We start from the raw sequence: 16,547 nt of genomic DNA on the forward strand, positions 1-16,547 counted from the left end.
TTTTTTTTTTTTTGCCTTCTTCTTATTACTATGGAGCCTCTGCAGACTGCAGTAAAAACTGTTCAGCACCCATCATCATTCTGTGCATTAATGGTTCATCTATTGGTGTTCCAAGATTATTTTAAATCTAGTGTTGGAAAGCAACAAGGTGAGTAACTGGTAACGTATCAACCGACGCTTTTGTTAGTTTCCTTGCATTTACTTTGCCAATCTCTACCTTCACAGCCTCATCCGCCCACCCTTCGACACAGTTGGCTGTCTCAACCCTTGCTTGGCGGAAATTCGGGAATTAACTGGCACAAACTTATCTCCGGGAAATTTTCTCGGGTAGCGGCTATCGTGATCAGCTGTCCCCAGACTTTTCCTCCCGCTGCCCTGCCATGGATTCGGCTTGTTTACCTACTACCGCTATACACTGGTCCGTGGCCTTGTTAGCCGTTTGTCGGTGCCGAATATGCACGCGGCCACATCTCGGGAGCTATTTTGGTAAACGCACCAAACGTCTGTGTGACAGTTTCGTTTTTTTCTTTTGTTGCACTAGTTTAACAGAATCCTCGTGGTGACTTGGCGTTTCTGGGCATTGTATATCGTGTTTGCGGAAACTCCGCCGCCAGTTTAGTATGTCGGGTTAAGTGGCGTGTAAAGTTGAGCTCATCTAAGTCATGATAAACAGTATGATTACTGTAATTGAAAATTAATCACTGGGAAATTTGAAATCGAAATAGTCGGTATGTACGACTATAATTAAGTTTATAAATATAATATCGACTGGTGGTGGTGGTAGTAGGTAAGGAGTTGGGCAAAATAACACAAGGAAATTATGTACAGAGCAGCAAATGCTGCAGCGGCCGACTATAATCCGCCATTTATAATTCTTGTTTTTCCAACGCTTCCTCTATTTTGCCCCATAGGCCCTTTCGCAACGTTCCGGACAACCAATAGTCTCCTTGGCCGTCCTTGCCGATGATAACAAATTGATCACGCAAAGGCCAAACGGGGCTATTCATATGGGAGCCCACAAAGCTCGGCATAACCGGGCCCTGTTGTTCCTCGGGGCAGCGTCCATTTACGGCCTGCTCATCAGTTCCATCACCTCCTCCTCCTCCTCCTGCCGCCACGGCCGGCGCGAGATCGACGTGATGGAAAAGCGCTTGCGTCCAATTGGTGAATATGGTCATGTGGGCGTCGGGCATGCCGGAGAAACGCATTTTCCACAGCTTCCGCGGGTCCTCGAGGCAGATGGCGTGCATGGCCGCCAGCTGCTCGACGGTCCCCAGCTCCACGATGCTCCGCCGCACCGCCGCTGCCGTTTCCGCCATGGCCGTCCCCAGACCCCTGATGGTCGTGTAGACGTTGAGCCCCGTGACGCAGTTGGCCAGGTACACATGGGGTCGGCCGCCGTCGCGCGGCAGCGGCGGCAGCAGCGTCCCCGCGAGCGCTTTGCGCATACTGAAGGCGTTGGTTATCATGATGGGCTTATCGGGCCTGTTTGCGTACTGCAGCGTGGCGTAACGGCTCCACCATGCCACTAATACGTCGCCTTCGCTTACCCACGGCTGTTTCTCGACTGGTGCTGCTGCTGCTGCTGCTGTTGCTGCCGCTGCCACTGCATCACCTTCCGCAGCCGTGGCCAGATGCTGGAGCGCCGCCTCCCGCATCCGCGTGACAAACGACCCCGGCACGCGAACGACCCGCACCTCCTCCTGGCGGTACCGGACGAATTCCCAGATGCGGCCCAGCACGAACCTGAGCGTGGCCAGCCGGCCCATGACGTACCGGGCATGCTTGTACACGACGGGGGCCGCGGCGGGCTTGGCATTGGAGTCGTTAAAGGTGCGCAACTCGCGCAGCACGTCGCGGTCGACGCCGCAGACGGGCGGGACCTGGTCGCCCTTGCCGTGCAGCACGAGCGACCAGGCGCTCAGTAGCCCGCCGAGCGCCATGCCGTCGAGCAGCGAATGCAGGAAGCTGATGCCGACGGTGGTGCCGTCGCGGAAAGTAACGACGTGGAGCTCGAGCTGCGGGAGGTTCCGCGCGATGAATTCGGCAATGTTGTGCGGGGCGTCGGCGCGTCGGGTCAAGGGGGCGAGTTTCCCCAGGTCCAGGACCACCGAGGGTGCATCTTCCCGGCCGGATTTGGACGTGGGGATCTGCCGTGCCAGGGGGTGGTCGGCTATAAACATGTCGTGGTGGACGTGGGAAAAGGTGATGGCCGGATGGCTTTCGTCAAAGCTAGCCGGTACGTGGTAAACCAAATCGCCTTTTGCCTGAATGTCCTCTGGTTGTTAGCTGAAGCATTAATTTCATGTGGGTGTTGCGGTACACACATCTCGTTTGAGCCGGGAACCGAGTTTGCGCCAGCCTTCTCTGTCGATCAGTTCGACCAACGACTTTTCCAGGACATGAGGATCGAGCACCCGGTCATATTTCAGCAAGAGTGTGAAAAATATGTTTGTCAACAAGGGCATGCAATCGTATTCATGCAAGGGGATGATGGTGTCTGCCGACATGATGGATAGTTCTTTTTTTTTTTTTCTCTTTCGAGATGTCTGCTTCAAATGATTGGGGCGTAGAAACTGCTCTGTATGAGGAAACGAACGAACAGAACAACCATCCATGTGTTGTCTCGTCCTCACGCAACCCCTCCTCCCTCTCCCCCAATAAATGTCTGGACCGGGAGATTGAAATTAAATACACGCGCTTCGAAGCTCAGACCTAATGTTCACGGGCTCCAGCGCATCAGGCGCGGCCCTCAGACCTGGCTGACGACTGAGCGGGCCAGGAGAACGGACGATGAGGTTTTTACGCGCCCAAGTGTGTTGAAAGGAACCTTGTTATTTGGGATCACCACTGCAACCAGCGCCTGTCTGTACAACTCGAACGGTAACAGCACTCCTTGTTCCAAGGCGGGCGTGTTAGGGTTTCGCCCTGCAAATGTTGAAAAGTGTGTCTTGACGATCATTTTGGATTTGATCGGGCATAATCTCTAACGAGATAAGGTCATCTAATTTACCGGTTAGAAAAAAAAAGAAAAAAAAAAAAAAAAACAAAAATAACGCCACCACGCGACATTCTTTGTCATCTGCCCAAAGTTAAACCTCAAACTGGGACGATAGCTTTAGCGTCGATCTAAACATGTGGGATGAAGCTATCCGGAAGGACCGAGCTTTTGTGTTTCTTACCAAGGTAGGATTGGAGATGGCGACACGGGTCACGGGGTGGGGGTATTTTATGTACCAAACCTACCCAGCGACCGGTACGGTACGCTCTAAAGCTGGCACTAGGAACTGATAGCTACCTACTGCAGGCAGCAGGCTCAGTTGAGGTGGTTCATACGCGTACTTCAGCTAGATGGCTACTTGAAAAAAAAAAAAAAAAAAAAAAAATATTAAATCCTCGGACGCTGGTATATCATTCTCCCCCTCTCGGCGTTTCTCTTCCTGCTAGGATTGGCAGGCTGCTTCCAGATTGGCTGGTCGGGATCATATCCCACCAGGCAGTTGACGGTCTCGGCCCCTTCCCCGGCATCGTTGATCTCGTTCCCGACAGGATTCTTCCACTGTCCCGTCAGCTTGATGTACCCGTCCAGCGCCGCAGCCATGGTCCTGCCCAGCTCGAGCGCCTTGGCCGCCCGGCTGTGGGAATAGTAGGTCAAGAGCTTGCTTGCCGTCTTGCGGTCGCCAGACTCGATCAGCAGCTCGGCGCTTTTCTGCACCCAGTCCATGTCGCTCCGGCTCTGGTTCTCGAATCCGGTCAACATGCTGGTGACGACCGGGTGGAACGCGTCAGGAGCGGAGCACATGTAGTACAGGACCCTCTTGAAGATCCTGCCCGCGAACTCACTCGCCTCCTGCAGCTCAAAGTCGGGGTTCAGAAAGCTGCTCGACGCCCCCGTGGTCAGGTAGCGGTGCTCGCCAAACTCTGGCGGGACGCCGTCGACCCCCAGCCACCAGGGGACGAAGGGCGCCGCGACGGACCCCGTGGGCGCTATCCAGACCCGCAGCATGTCCCGGTCCGTCCCCGCCTTGAGGCTGAGCACCTGTCCGTACCCGGCCTCGTCGTCCGAGATGCGCACGTCGCGCACGCGCTCCATCAGCTTCTCTTCCGTGAGCGGCTTCATGGCCAGCGTCGCCTCCTCCAGCGCCGCCTGAGACATGAACTTGAACCCGCCGTGGCGCGCCGTCTTGTTGTCTCCCCTGTCGCCGTAGGCGTCGAAGATGTCGAAGGCCTTGCCGCTCTTTTGGTCCCACCACCCCTGCTCGACGGCAAACGAGACGATGTTGGCCGAGCCCATGTGGTCCGGGCTGCTGGCGAAGTCGACGGGGAAGTCCTCGATGTAGCCCGGGTACAGCACGCGCACGACGTCGCTCTTCAGCCGCTCGGCCGCCCACAGCTTCTTGCCGCCGGCCATCTCCCACACGACCCAGCCCTCGTCCCGGTCGGCGACCAGGTGCGTGTTGCCGCCGTAGGTCGCCTCGCCGTACCGGTCCATCAGCGCGCCGATGATCTCGACCCCCTCCCTGGCCGTCCTGGCCCTCTCGAGCACGATCCTGGCCAGGTCGCTGTACTGCACGCCGTGCTGGGGCGTCGGCGTCATCCTGACCAGCTCGTCACGGTTCTGGGCCCAGACGTCCCGGACCGCGACCCCGTGCTCGTTGACGCCGCCGTTGGTCAGCGGCGCCGGGAAGCCCTCAAAGTCCGAGTACTCCATCGACAGGTAGCGAAACGTGTGGTTGACCTGCGGGATCCGGAACAGCTCGCCGGGGATGCTGGCCTTGGGCGTGACGCCGACGGTGATGGTGGCGTTGGCCCCGTGGTCGCGCGCCGGGAACAGCTGCAGCCAGTGCGACGACACCTCCTCGCCCGTGCCGCCCACCATGACGCTGCCGTCCGCCGTGAGGTCCTTGCCGACGTAGAAGGCGTAGCTGGCCGCCGCGGGGCCGGCGAGCGCCACCACCGCCGTGATTACAAATGCTGTGCCTGTGACCATTTTTTTTCTTTCTTTCTTTTTTTTTTTTTTTTTTTTTTTGTTCTGCCGATCGACTGGGAGCGAATACGAGTTTTTGAATCGTTTTCGACCCTAGGTTGGCGCAGCAGTTTGGGACGGCCGGGATGAGGACTTTTGGTGCGAGGTGAGAATATGGTCGAGACGGGACGATTACACGGCAGGACCTGCTCGGCGATTGGACCCGATGCTGCCACTATCTCGGCGTGGTTCCGAAGCGAAAAAAAAAAAGTCAAAAAACCACAAAACCCCCCCACCAAGCAATTTCCGGTATCGCCCATGACGTGTGGTGATAGGGAATAACGGCCGCCCACTCCTCCTCCATGCCAAGGAATAGCTTAAAATCAATTAGACTCGGGATGAACTGGAACTTGACGTAACTTCTATGCAAGTTTATCCTTCAGGCGTTCTGGATCAAATGATTCATCCAGAAAGGACAACCGAGGCTAATATTTATCTTTGTCTTTTTGTGACCAGGCCGTCCGGATACACTGGTACCGAAGCAATTCGCCGACCCAACCTCATCCATAACCAATATACCCTCCTAGTAGATGATCCAGCCACTTGGCTCTGCAACGCCTCAGAGCAACCTTGTCCATTGAAGCGCGGTCAGATCATCTACAACAGTGGTTGGCACCCCGAAATCTGCGTTGGAAACTAAACAATATGGAGCCGACATGAATGGAGGCACCTCTACCATTGTTGCTGCACCTCCGCCAGCCGTCTTGGGGTCCCGTTGGTCAAGTACGCTACCTTTTGCCGACAGAGAAACGGGGAACTACTGGCCTTGTTGGGGATTTCCACCTTGCAAAACAATCGCATAGGGCGTTGGCCATACCGTCGACAGACTTTTGTTAGACATCGGATAGCTTGGGAGGGTCATCAGATACCACTCTCGGAATCTTGATGAGGGCAAACTGAGAGCCTAGGAAAGATTTACTGACGGCGCCGCCTCGCAAAGGATTAGAAAGTCTTGGTGTTCGTCTAAATCCTTTCCATTATAGGGGACCCGCTTCCGGGCCAGGCAGATGTGTTATCTGAGCAGGACATCGAGATTTCCAGCAAAAGTCCCTCCGGAGAGGACATATGACACCACCTCAATACAAAGGTGCCCTAGCATGGAAGTATTTCAAGATTCTGAGGTTGCAGCTACTCTTTGGGCGCAAGACACACATAATTCATAATCAGTCTAGACTCTAGAGTCTCTGCCATTCGATAGATTATAGTACTTGTTTAATACCAAACTCCAGGCATTCAAACATACCGGCGGACGGTCCATAGGGCGGGATGTCAAATACTGCAGACTATTTTTATCCTGAAAATCAGGTCAAGTGCCGCCTGGTTTGGGATTTTCCCCATTCCTCAAATCTCTGCTTTCTCCTGGTTTTTCTTTCAATCGATTCTTTAAACCCGGCGATTTGGCCAGTGAAATAAATGGGCGAGAACAATAAGATATATTACTCGACATTCAATTAACCGGACATGGTGTCGTCAACCGATCAAAAATTGTGCAGCACTGAATCAACCGAGTTTATCATGCTGCCTGCAATAAGTTATACGGAAAAATGCAAGGTTATTTTTAGATGGAAATACAAGTTTATATTTAGTTTAAACTACCTTGGCAATGCGTGTCAATGTTTATGCGGTTCCGATGAGTCGATTACAACGAGGGGAAAATATAACAGGTGGATTGGATCTTACCTACTAGTAAACTCCTAGGGTTTCTCCTCTTTCTTGGCCTCCTCACTTCCGTTTTACATTTCTCGTAAGTCCAACTGTTGGCTGTTTCTATTTTTGCATCTCGCATGTTTACCTGCTAACTTGCGCATTTCGTATTCATAAACCCAGATTGCTATTGTTTTCCCCAACCTTCTTTCACGATGCGTTTGGAACAAATAGTTCTCTTTGTTTTTGTCTGGCGTATCGCTGCCAGCCAACCCAAGAATACAGCCGAGCAGACAGAGGCGTGTGTAAAGAATTGTAACATCAAATACAGTGCGTTACGCGCCATTTTCCCTGGGATAACGCAGCATGAATGTGAAGAATACTGCGGCGGAAGGGGTCTGTTTGGGGCAAAACCTCCCCATCTCCAGCAGCAGCAATCCACCGGCCAGGGCGGAAAATAGGGCGGTTGATTTTCCGTTGTGGAACTTGCCCATCAATCATCATTTTCCCAGCATCGGGCAGGTCACGTTTTTCTAGAGACTAGTCTTTTGGTGTTTGTTTTTCCCCTTGTCCCTTTTGCCCCTCGTGGCTAGCCCTCCGACCTCGTGTTAGTCTAGGTCTATTCCCGAAACGGCACCACCGGATCGGAGGCTTGCTGTTAGTGCTTGCACCGTTCATCCATAGACAATTTACCCCTTTGAGGTCTTTCAAGGCAAACAAAACGAAAAAAAAAGACCCCCCCTTAATTTCACCATTGTAACTAGCTACTTACTGGCGTCATCGTATTATACTGGACCGCTTTTGGCTTTGTGTATTTTCTGTTCTAGTCAATCGTGTCGCGGAATTGGCAGGTTATTAGTGGCGCTTGGATTTCGACTCCTTTTCTGACATTTGTCCCAGATGCATATAAATAAGTAGGATAGGACGGTTCATGATGATCATTTCGGAGCGTTTGTCGATCATCCCACCCCAGGAAACATCTTCCCTCTCACATACTCATTTGGATCAACTAGGTGCGTCTTGGCACAGGACGAACAAGAGTCTAAGCGCAACCCTGCCACTCGTTTGATAACAAATTATTTCCAACAAAAAAAAAAAAAAAAAAAAAAAAAAGACCAGTCGCCATGGTCCGTATTATCGACGCAGCCGTCCTCCTCTTTGCCGGCCTCGCCTCCGCGGGCGTGTCCACCGATGGCGTTTGCAATCAAAACGGCAACACATGCCAGGGCAGCGTGTTCGGCAACTGCTGTTCCCAGTACGGATACTGCGGCAGCACAGATGCTTTTTGCGGTACGGGCTGCCAGTCCGCGTGGGGATCTTGCTCCGGTGGCAACACTGTTGCACAGCCCGTCCTGAAGGTCACCACCGACGGCACCTGTGGTGGCGCTTCTGGCCTTACATGTGCCGGCTCCCCCTTTGGCACGTGCTGCTCCGAGTACGGCTACTGCGGCTCTCTTAGCGCCTATTGTGGAACAGGGTGCCAGGCCGGGTTCGGGTCCTGCGGCGACGTCTCCTCGCCTTCCAGCGTTGTGAACCCTCCTCCGGCCTCATCCAGCTCGTCTCCGGCTTCCGGCGGCAGCGTCAGTCAGGACGGGACCTGCGGAGGTGCCGGGGGTAAGACCTGCGCGGGGTCGGCATTCGGTAAATGCTGCAGCAGCAGTGGGTGGTGTGGTGACACTGCCGCACACTGTGACGCTGGATGCAATGCAGCCTTTGGAACCTGTAACGGCGCCGCTGTCTCTCTCTCCGTTCCATCCACCACGACGACTTCCTCCGCAACTCCGTCATCGACCGTCAAGATTTCCCCCGATGGATCATGTGGCGGCGCCGACGGCTATACGTGCCCCGGAACCCAGTGCTGGTATGTAACTCTTTTCCGATTTGCTGCCATGTTTATTTTTATTTTTTATATTTTTCTGCAGACTAACCCCCGCTTTTCTCAACGCTAGCTCCAAAAGAGGTTGGTGCGGTAGCGTGGGCGACGCCTACTGCGGCGTAGGCTGCCAGCCGGCGTTCGGCACATGCCAGTCCTGCCCGGGCGGCGGCTGCAGCAGCGTTGTGCAGGGGGGCACGCCGAGCTGTCCCCAAGACGGTGACAAGTGCTACATCCAGAACGGCAAGAAGTTCAAGATCGACTGCTACGGCAAATCGGGCGTAGGCCTCCCCGTCACCACGAGCAACGGCAAAACTGCTACCTCGGACGCCAAGACGCTCGCCGGCTGCCTGAACGACTGCGCCAAGGTCGAGGGCTGCGTGGCCGCGAGCCTGGCCACCCCCTTCGGCCAAACCACCTGCGGCCTGCTCAGCACCTTTACGGGCTACAGCGACAGCAGCTTTGGCATCGGCTGGATCGCCCGCATCATGCCCGCGAACTGCGGCTGAGCCGGATGCTTGGAGGGACGAGCCGGAAGCAACCTCCGCCGTTCCCTTGTACCTGGGGGCGGCATCATGTATGAGTTGACCAGCGTCAGAGTATTTGGACGAGTCAGGGTCTTGATTGGGGTAGGGGCCGACTTTCAGAGTACACACATAGCCTTTGTGGGATTGCAGCTGGGAATTTGTTCCACCGGTCCAGGTACTGCTCAGACAAGATATGGGCATAAGAAGAAAGAAGGGAAAAAAAAACTCAAATATCGTGCCTGTGCTTTCAAACTCGAGGCCGTGACACGGGGATTGTAGATCTCGCGTTAATTATAATTTATCGAAGCACCAAAACGAAAAATAACAAATCAATAAAGCGGCTTTAAGGCCTATTAATTAAATACGGATTTTTCTCGATCAAGCATTGACGATATTTGGCCACAATTCAAACACCTTTTTTAACAATGAGAAGAAGTCAACTGGTCAAGCAATGTCTCTAAGATGAATTCAGGACCAAATTGACAGACCTGACAAGTGAGAACCTAGTAGAGTCTTTTCTTTCTTTCTTTCTGTTGGAGGGTAAAATTGGAGCAAAAATGCCATACGAACGCTTTTGTATCATACACGTAGATGGTGAAATGCTCGGCAAACACCAACAAGGTGGGCAAAAATGTGTCCAAGTCTTGAAATTAGAATCGAATTGGGTGGAAAGCGGAGTGAAAAAAAAGTCGTCTGTCGTTTGGGGAGTCATAGTATCCATCCTCCACAAATTGGCCTGCGCGAATGGGACTACTGCCTCAAAAAAAAAAAATGCAATATCAGGGCTACATGCTCAAAGGACCTGGTAATCAAGGATGCCCGGCAACGCTAGCGGCTTGAAGCGGGAGCTAAAGGCCATCAGGCCGAACGCCATGCTTGGCTTCTGGTAGGTCAACGCTGGCGACGTAATTCAGATTTTGTTTGTGCTTGTACTTTTGCTTACCTAGGCGGATAACGGGATCAAGCATGTCAAAAGAGATTTCTTATCGCTCAACTTGGGAATGGTTTTTGGAAGTTAGCAAATCCAAAGGTGGAAACCTGCCCCTTTCCCCTTATATCCTTTATAATATTATAAAAAAAACTTCAAGAAAAATTCTTTTGTTAGAATCGCCTTCAGTTGCACACGCTGACCCTAACGGGGCAAGGCGTGGTACAGATAGTGGATAGGAGATTCGGGGTGCAATCGCAGATTGCAAGACTTGAATCAACCATGAAAAGAAGTTCCAGTATTGTTTTATAAGGTTGCCGGATCATACAGCGTCCTATCAACACCTTCATCTTTTTTTTTATAGCTTTTGAAAACCCCCTTCCCTCCAACTCAGACAAATTTCTGTCAGTTCATCGGTAAGACCAACAACCGGATTTGACCTATCTCATCAAAATCTTGGCTTGATGTGATTTGTAAATCTCAGATCGACTGGCAGAGGTTGAAGGCTGACGAGCCCAGCACTGAGAAAAGGACGTTCGTTGATGCGGGATCAAACTCGTCGATGTGGAGGGAGGCAGTCCAGTCGGCATGGCAAAAATTTCAGTAGCTGGAGGTGTAACAAACCCCTACCATAGTTGAGCCGAATACCACACCCTCCGTTTCATTTTGTTTTTACCTTCTATTTTCCGATTTTCCGACCACGTCTTGAGTTCTTGGCTATAGACAACTCACAGAACACGGTGCACAATCAACCTTTTCACCACTTCATGGTGACCAACGACCTAAAACCTTTTGCCAACGCGTGGCACATCCATCGGAGCCTGCATTCATTCCTGGCCACCTTTCTTGCCGTACGCGACCGGATAACTCGATGTCAGTATAATTAGCCCAAGGCAAGAGGTTGCTTGTGGAGTTAGTTACAGCCTTTCCAGGGGAAAAAAAAAAGAAAATACTTTGAACTTATTCCATGCTTTTTGTGAAGACGGGCACGATGTCTTGTTGGCACGTTTGTAATTTTCCGTGCAAGCCAGCCGATTCAGGAGCTCAACGACGAACCTCAGAGCCTTTTATGTCTTACCCTCTCCCTCATCGGCATTTCAAATAGTACCGCCTCTACCCTCCGATTTCCCATGGACTTTTCTTCAACTCTCTTGAAAGTTCGAGCAATACTTACCCGGACGTCTGAAGATAGGAGCTTCCCCACTTGGTTGGGTAGCACAGGACCCCCAAAGCTGATAGGCATCAAGCAGCGAAATTGCTTCGATTGGTAGTTTATATTTGCGCAATCGACTTGGAAACCTGTACAGCAGCTGCTGTGGCTAAATAATCACCACTGTGATCTTTCTCATTAGATAGTTGCGCCAGAGCTCTGCGCTGTGCTTTCTCCGTTCCCCGGGAGACGGGCTTGTACTATGCAGAGATTCAATCATATCTGCAAGTCCAGACCTGATTTTGCACAAAAACATTACAAGAAAAAAGCACTAGCGCTATGAAACATTATTTGGCGTACAGACTTATAAACGGGGATAGTGATATTCCTCAACGGAGTAATGAACCTCATGTTTTACATGTATTTGGGGGCTGTGCGTTGTGGGCCCCCTTAGAGGGGAGGTTACAAAACCTTGATTTTCGACAAAACCGTGGGCCACCCTAGTCTCAGGGTATTCTTAGGGCTCATCCCTGGAGCCCAGAGCTCCACAATTGATCCATTTCGTGGCTCAATTGCGGTTTTGCAATGTACCTGTGGGTCCATCCAAAAACGTTTTGGTTCAGGTTTGAGGACAATTTGTCGATTTTCGCCGTTTATAGCGGTATTTTTGGCCTTTTTTAAACCGAAACTCCTTTATTATTCCATAACCACGTATAATATTAAAAAAATAAATTATCGTTGAAAATAGCGTTTAATACCGCTATTAGCAGCAATTCGATTTATTTTATTATTTGCTATAATGGCCGAATTCGATACCAACTGCCCTTAATCCGTTCATAGCGGTACTGTTTTTTCGATTTTTTTTTTCGATTTTCGATTTTTTTTAATATTATTTTTAATTTTTGACCAAATTTTATAATTTTTGCACGTGGAGGGTCGTACATATTTATATATCGTTATATTAAGTTTTAGTGCATATATTGGATTATATAAGCAGTTAAATAGGCGGATAGGCAAAGTATATATTTTTTTGTATATAATTTACAATCGAAACTCGTTTATATTTTTACCAATTTTAACGATAATAAAACCAAAACTTCAAAAGTCCGATTACGTAAATAAATAAACGTTTAAATCCAATCCTGCCTATAATATCGGTTTTAAAAATTGTTTAATAAAAGAAAATGCTAAATGTGTATTTTATAAATTTTTTTGTTTTATTTAATTAATTTTATATTATTTTTGTTTTGCAGCTAAATTTTGTGGTTTCTGCACGTGGGGGGTGACATATATATATTTAATATAACATTACACTTTTGTATGTTTATCTAATTATTTTAGCCGTTAAATATGCGGATAGGTAAAGTATATCCAATTTTATATATATTTTGCAATTAAAATGTTTTTATATTTTTACCAATTTTAACATTAATAAAACCAAAATTTGTAAACGTGGATTGTGTATATAAATAAGCGTTAACGTGAAACCCAATTTACAATACCGGCCCTTTTTACTTTTTTTATAATAAAAAATGCTAGATTTGTGTTATTTTTATATTTTTTGCTTTATTTAATTGAATAAAATTTAGAAAAAAAAACTTGTCTAAAATTTATTAACAAACTTATTAAGGAATGTATCAATTAAAAATATTTTCATTTTACCAAAATTTGCGTAAATTATTTAATTTTTCAACAAATTGTTAATTTATATAAAAATATTAATAAAATTTTTATTTTAATCGATAATTGCATGCATTTTGCAATGTTAGGTTAACTAAGCTTTAAAAGCTGTAATTTTAATTAGAATTACTATTATATACCATTATCTAAGATAAAAATTAAATATGATGAAAAATTACAGATTTTACTTAATATTTTAATATCTTTCCATATACAGTAGCTATTAAAACGCGGCCGGTATTCAAATGACCAACAAACTCCAATTAATTCAACGCAAATTAGTATATATTTTTATAATTTTTATTTATTTTTTTATTCAAATATTTAATTATATATTATGGTTACACCATTTTCTTTTGCTATTATAATGCGAATATATTATATATACCCGCTATAAACGGTAAAATACTACAAATTATCCTTATATTAATAAAATAATTATCAGCGATATCGCAATATTAAATATATTATTAATAATACCGTTATAAACGGCGAAATGCGACAAATTATCGTTGGTGGTACCGCCATGAACGGCGAAATGCGACAAAATGTCCCCAAACTAAAACGAGCGCGATCTTTTCGGCCAATGTAATTGGTCGAAAAACCATGTGGCTGAAAGGTACATGGAGCGCTCGGTCCCCACTGCGGAGCAGGGGGGTCTAGTCTCAGCACTGAGACTACGATTTTCGCCGTTTGTGGCGGTATTTTCGGCATTTTGGCGACCAACACTCCGTAATAAAAAGATAAATAGAAATCTTAGAATTAAACGGTTTGTATGTTAAAAATAATATTTAATACCGCTATTAGCAGCGATTTAATTTTTGGTTTATTTATTATAACGGCCGAAATCGACACCACCTGCCCTTAATCCGTTTATAGCGCTACTATTCTTAGGTTTTTTGTCGATTTTTGATTTTTTTAATATTATTTTTATTTTTCAACCAAATTTTGAATTTTTTGCACGCGGAGGGTGGTATGCGTATATTTAATAATATGCTACATTTTGGTATTTATATGGGACTATATAAACCGTGGTTTCAGTGCTTAGAGTAGACCCCACTGCTTCGCAGTGGGGACCGAACGCTCCATATACCTTTCAGCCACATGGTTTTTCGAACAATTACATTGGCCGAAAAGAACGCGCTCGTTCTAGTTTGAAAAGAATTTGTCGTATTTCGCCGTTTATAGCGGTACTATTAATAATATATTTGATATTGCAATATCGCCAACAATTATTCCGCCCGATATATAAAAAAAAGGTTTTTATCATTATATTAAATATTTACGTATATCATCTTTTATTTAATATGTTTTTAGCCCAAATAAAACCTAAATCCAATAATGCAAAACATATTTCCGATAATACCAATAAATATACCCGAAAAGGTATTCCTATCCGCGCAATTTGCGACCTAATACCTTACGTCGGATTTAACCCCATTATTTCCATCGATATCTGTTAATTATATGCGTTATTTAGCATATAATGGGTCCATTTTTATTTATATATAAGCTATAATAGATAGTGTCGAAGTGGGGCTATCGTGGTTATTGGATTATCCGTTTTTTTGTATTACAGGAGCTGCTATAGTCTCAGGGCTCATCCCTGAAGCCCAAAGCTCCACAATTAATCCACTCCGTTCGCTTCGCTCCACTTCGTAGCTTAATTGCGGTTTTGCAATGTACCTGTGGGTCCATCCAAAGAACGTTTTGGTTCAGGTTTTAGGACAATTTGTCGATTTTCGCCGTTTATGGCGGTATTTTTGGCATTTTTGCGACCGACACTCCCTTATTAGTCCACAATTACTCAAAATATCGAAAAAAAATATCGTTAAAATTAGGAATTGGTAGGCCTTTTTTATAAGTCCAAAATTTTTTGCACCCGGTACGCCAATTAAAAATTGGATATAACCCGCCTTTTATCCGTTTATAGCGGTATCCGCATTATTAACCCATAAATACCATCGATACCTATTTCGCATTTTAACAATAACGATTATAATCCGTTGAAATTTATATATGGAAAATCGCAAAAACGAAAAAAATTTTATATATAAATTTTAATCCAAATAACGCAAAACCATTTATTTTATAATCCTTATGGGGTTAATTGCATTTAATATATTATACGTCCACCTATAAATACCATTAATACCCATTTCCCATTTTACCAATAACGATTATAATCCCTTAAAATTTATATATAAAAAATCGCAAAAACGACAAAAGTTTTTATGTATAAATTTTAATATAAATAACGCAAAACCATTAATTTTACAATCCGCATAAGGTATATACTATATAATACGCTACATATCCACCAATTAAAAAAAACCATTTTTTCCGCAAATTTTTGTATATTCGTACTAAATTATATATATGTAATGTCCAGAAATACGCCTATATATACCTCGCTTTCCCACCAAATCGACGCAGTTTTTCGCGGTTCCAATCCCGCATACGCGGCGGGAAACACCCCCTCCGACGTACACATTTTTCCGGAATTATACGCCAAAATTAAAGCTTTTAATAATTTAAACCTACAATATAAACTCGTTTCCTAAGCTATTATATGGTTTTTAAACCTCCACAAACCCCCAATACTCCTGCACGAATCCCATATTATATCTAAATACAATTTATATACCGGGTTTTATATAATATAAAAAATGTTATTTTGCTGGTAAAAACCGGGTACGGGAGCAATATAATATTGCAAATTATTTCGGTTATTCGCAATAATATTATTATTATCCAAATAATCCCATTAAGCAAATTAAAGTAAGAACAATTATGCAATATATAACATTATTGTGAGGAGGTTACGAGATAGAATAAGCTTAATCTTGAACGCGGGGAAAAGTGGATCACGTATAAGGCTGATGGAACGTTGAAATGGCAGATAACCGTCTGCTAGCGGGTAATAGAGATGATATATTGTTGTTGCACAATCGATTCGTTGAATCGTTAAATCGATAAAGGTATGAAGGTGATGAATCTAAGGCTAAGTTATGAATTACGTGTTCGAATCCGTAGGTGCAGATCTTCGATCCGGATGTCCGGAATGCGGGGTCACGTCACATGATTTGGCCTTATTCATGTGACTAACCTGCCGACCTATTGAGCCTAACGGCCCATTGAGCCTAACGGCCTATTGTGCTTATGCATGCACAGAAAATCTGCGACCACAACGGGATTCGAACCCACGCACTTCAACGTATATATGATATAGATTATGGTACGTGCATTATACCACTAAGCTAGATTAAATATGGCGTATTTGTTTTGTTGTTGAAACTATGAACAAAGACGTAAGATATAAAGCTTTGTGTGTATGAACGCCTATACGTTTTATTTGTTATTTATTTATTTATTCGATGCAGGGTGACTAATAAAATTAGCCCGTGCTAGCCGCTATAAGATAATGCAGGGTAGCTAATATAATGAGCCCTGCGCTAGCCATGTTCACAATTATCCCGCCGCGAACCCTAAATTAATCGACCAATCCATTTTAAACGTAAATATAAATATGCGGTTTTTATTATTAAAATTGATTTTATTTAGCATGACCCATTTTAAAACCCGCAAATCGTTTGTCAATACACGTACATTTTTGTAAACCCGGAATAAATTACCAATTACCGATTTTTTAAACTCTTTCGAAACCCCATATTCCACCATCGTATCGCTTTATTTATTATTAATAAATTTTATATAAT

General features: G+C 46.2%; 3 protein-coding genes across 3 annotated transcripts; 1 reads left to right on the plus strand and 2 right to left on the minus strand.

The window, feature by feature from the left end:
• Positions 1-866: 866 nt before the first annotated feature.
• Positions 867-2,510, minus strand: PpBr36_02193 (uncharacterized protein; the record flags this gene model as incomplete). Its single annotated transcript, XM_029889375.1, has 2 exons — positions 867-2,267; positions 2,328-2,510. The coding sequence occupies 2 exons, from the start codon at positions 2,508-2,510 to the stop codon at positions 867-869; spliced, it is 1,584 nt and encodes a 527-aa protein (XP_029753981.1).
• Positions 2,511-3,388: 878 nt separating this feature from the next.
• Positions 3,389-4,990, minus strand: PpBr36_02194 (uncharacterized protein; the record flags this gene model as incomplete). Its single annotated transcript, XM_029889376.1, has 1 exon — positions 3,389-4,990. One exon carries the CDS (start codon positions 4,988-4,990, stop codon positions 3,389-3,391), a length of 1,602 nt encoding a protein of 533 aa, XP_029753978.1.
• A 2,804-nt stretch (positions 4,991-7,794) lies between these two features.
• Positions 7,795-9,052, plus strand: PpBr36_02195 (uncharacterized protein; the record flags this gene model as incomplete). The annotated part of the gene is made up of 2 exons (XM_029889377.1): positions 7,795-8,531; positions 8,620-9,052. The coding sequence occupies 2 exons, from the start codon at positions 7,795-7,797 to the stop codon at positions 9,050-9,052; spliced, it is 1,170 nt and encodes a 389-aa protein (XP_029753979.1).
• Between the last annotated feature and the right edge of the window lie 7,495 nt (positions 9,053-16,547).

Source organism: Pyricularia pennisetigena, chromosome 3 (assembly GCF_004337985.1).
Source record: "Pyricularia pennisetigena strain Br36 chromosome 3, whole genome shotgun sequence".
Lineage (NCBI taxonomy): Eukaryota > Fungi > Ascomycota > Sordariomycetes > Magnaporthales > Pyriculariaceae > Pyricularia > Pyricularia pennisetigena.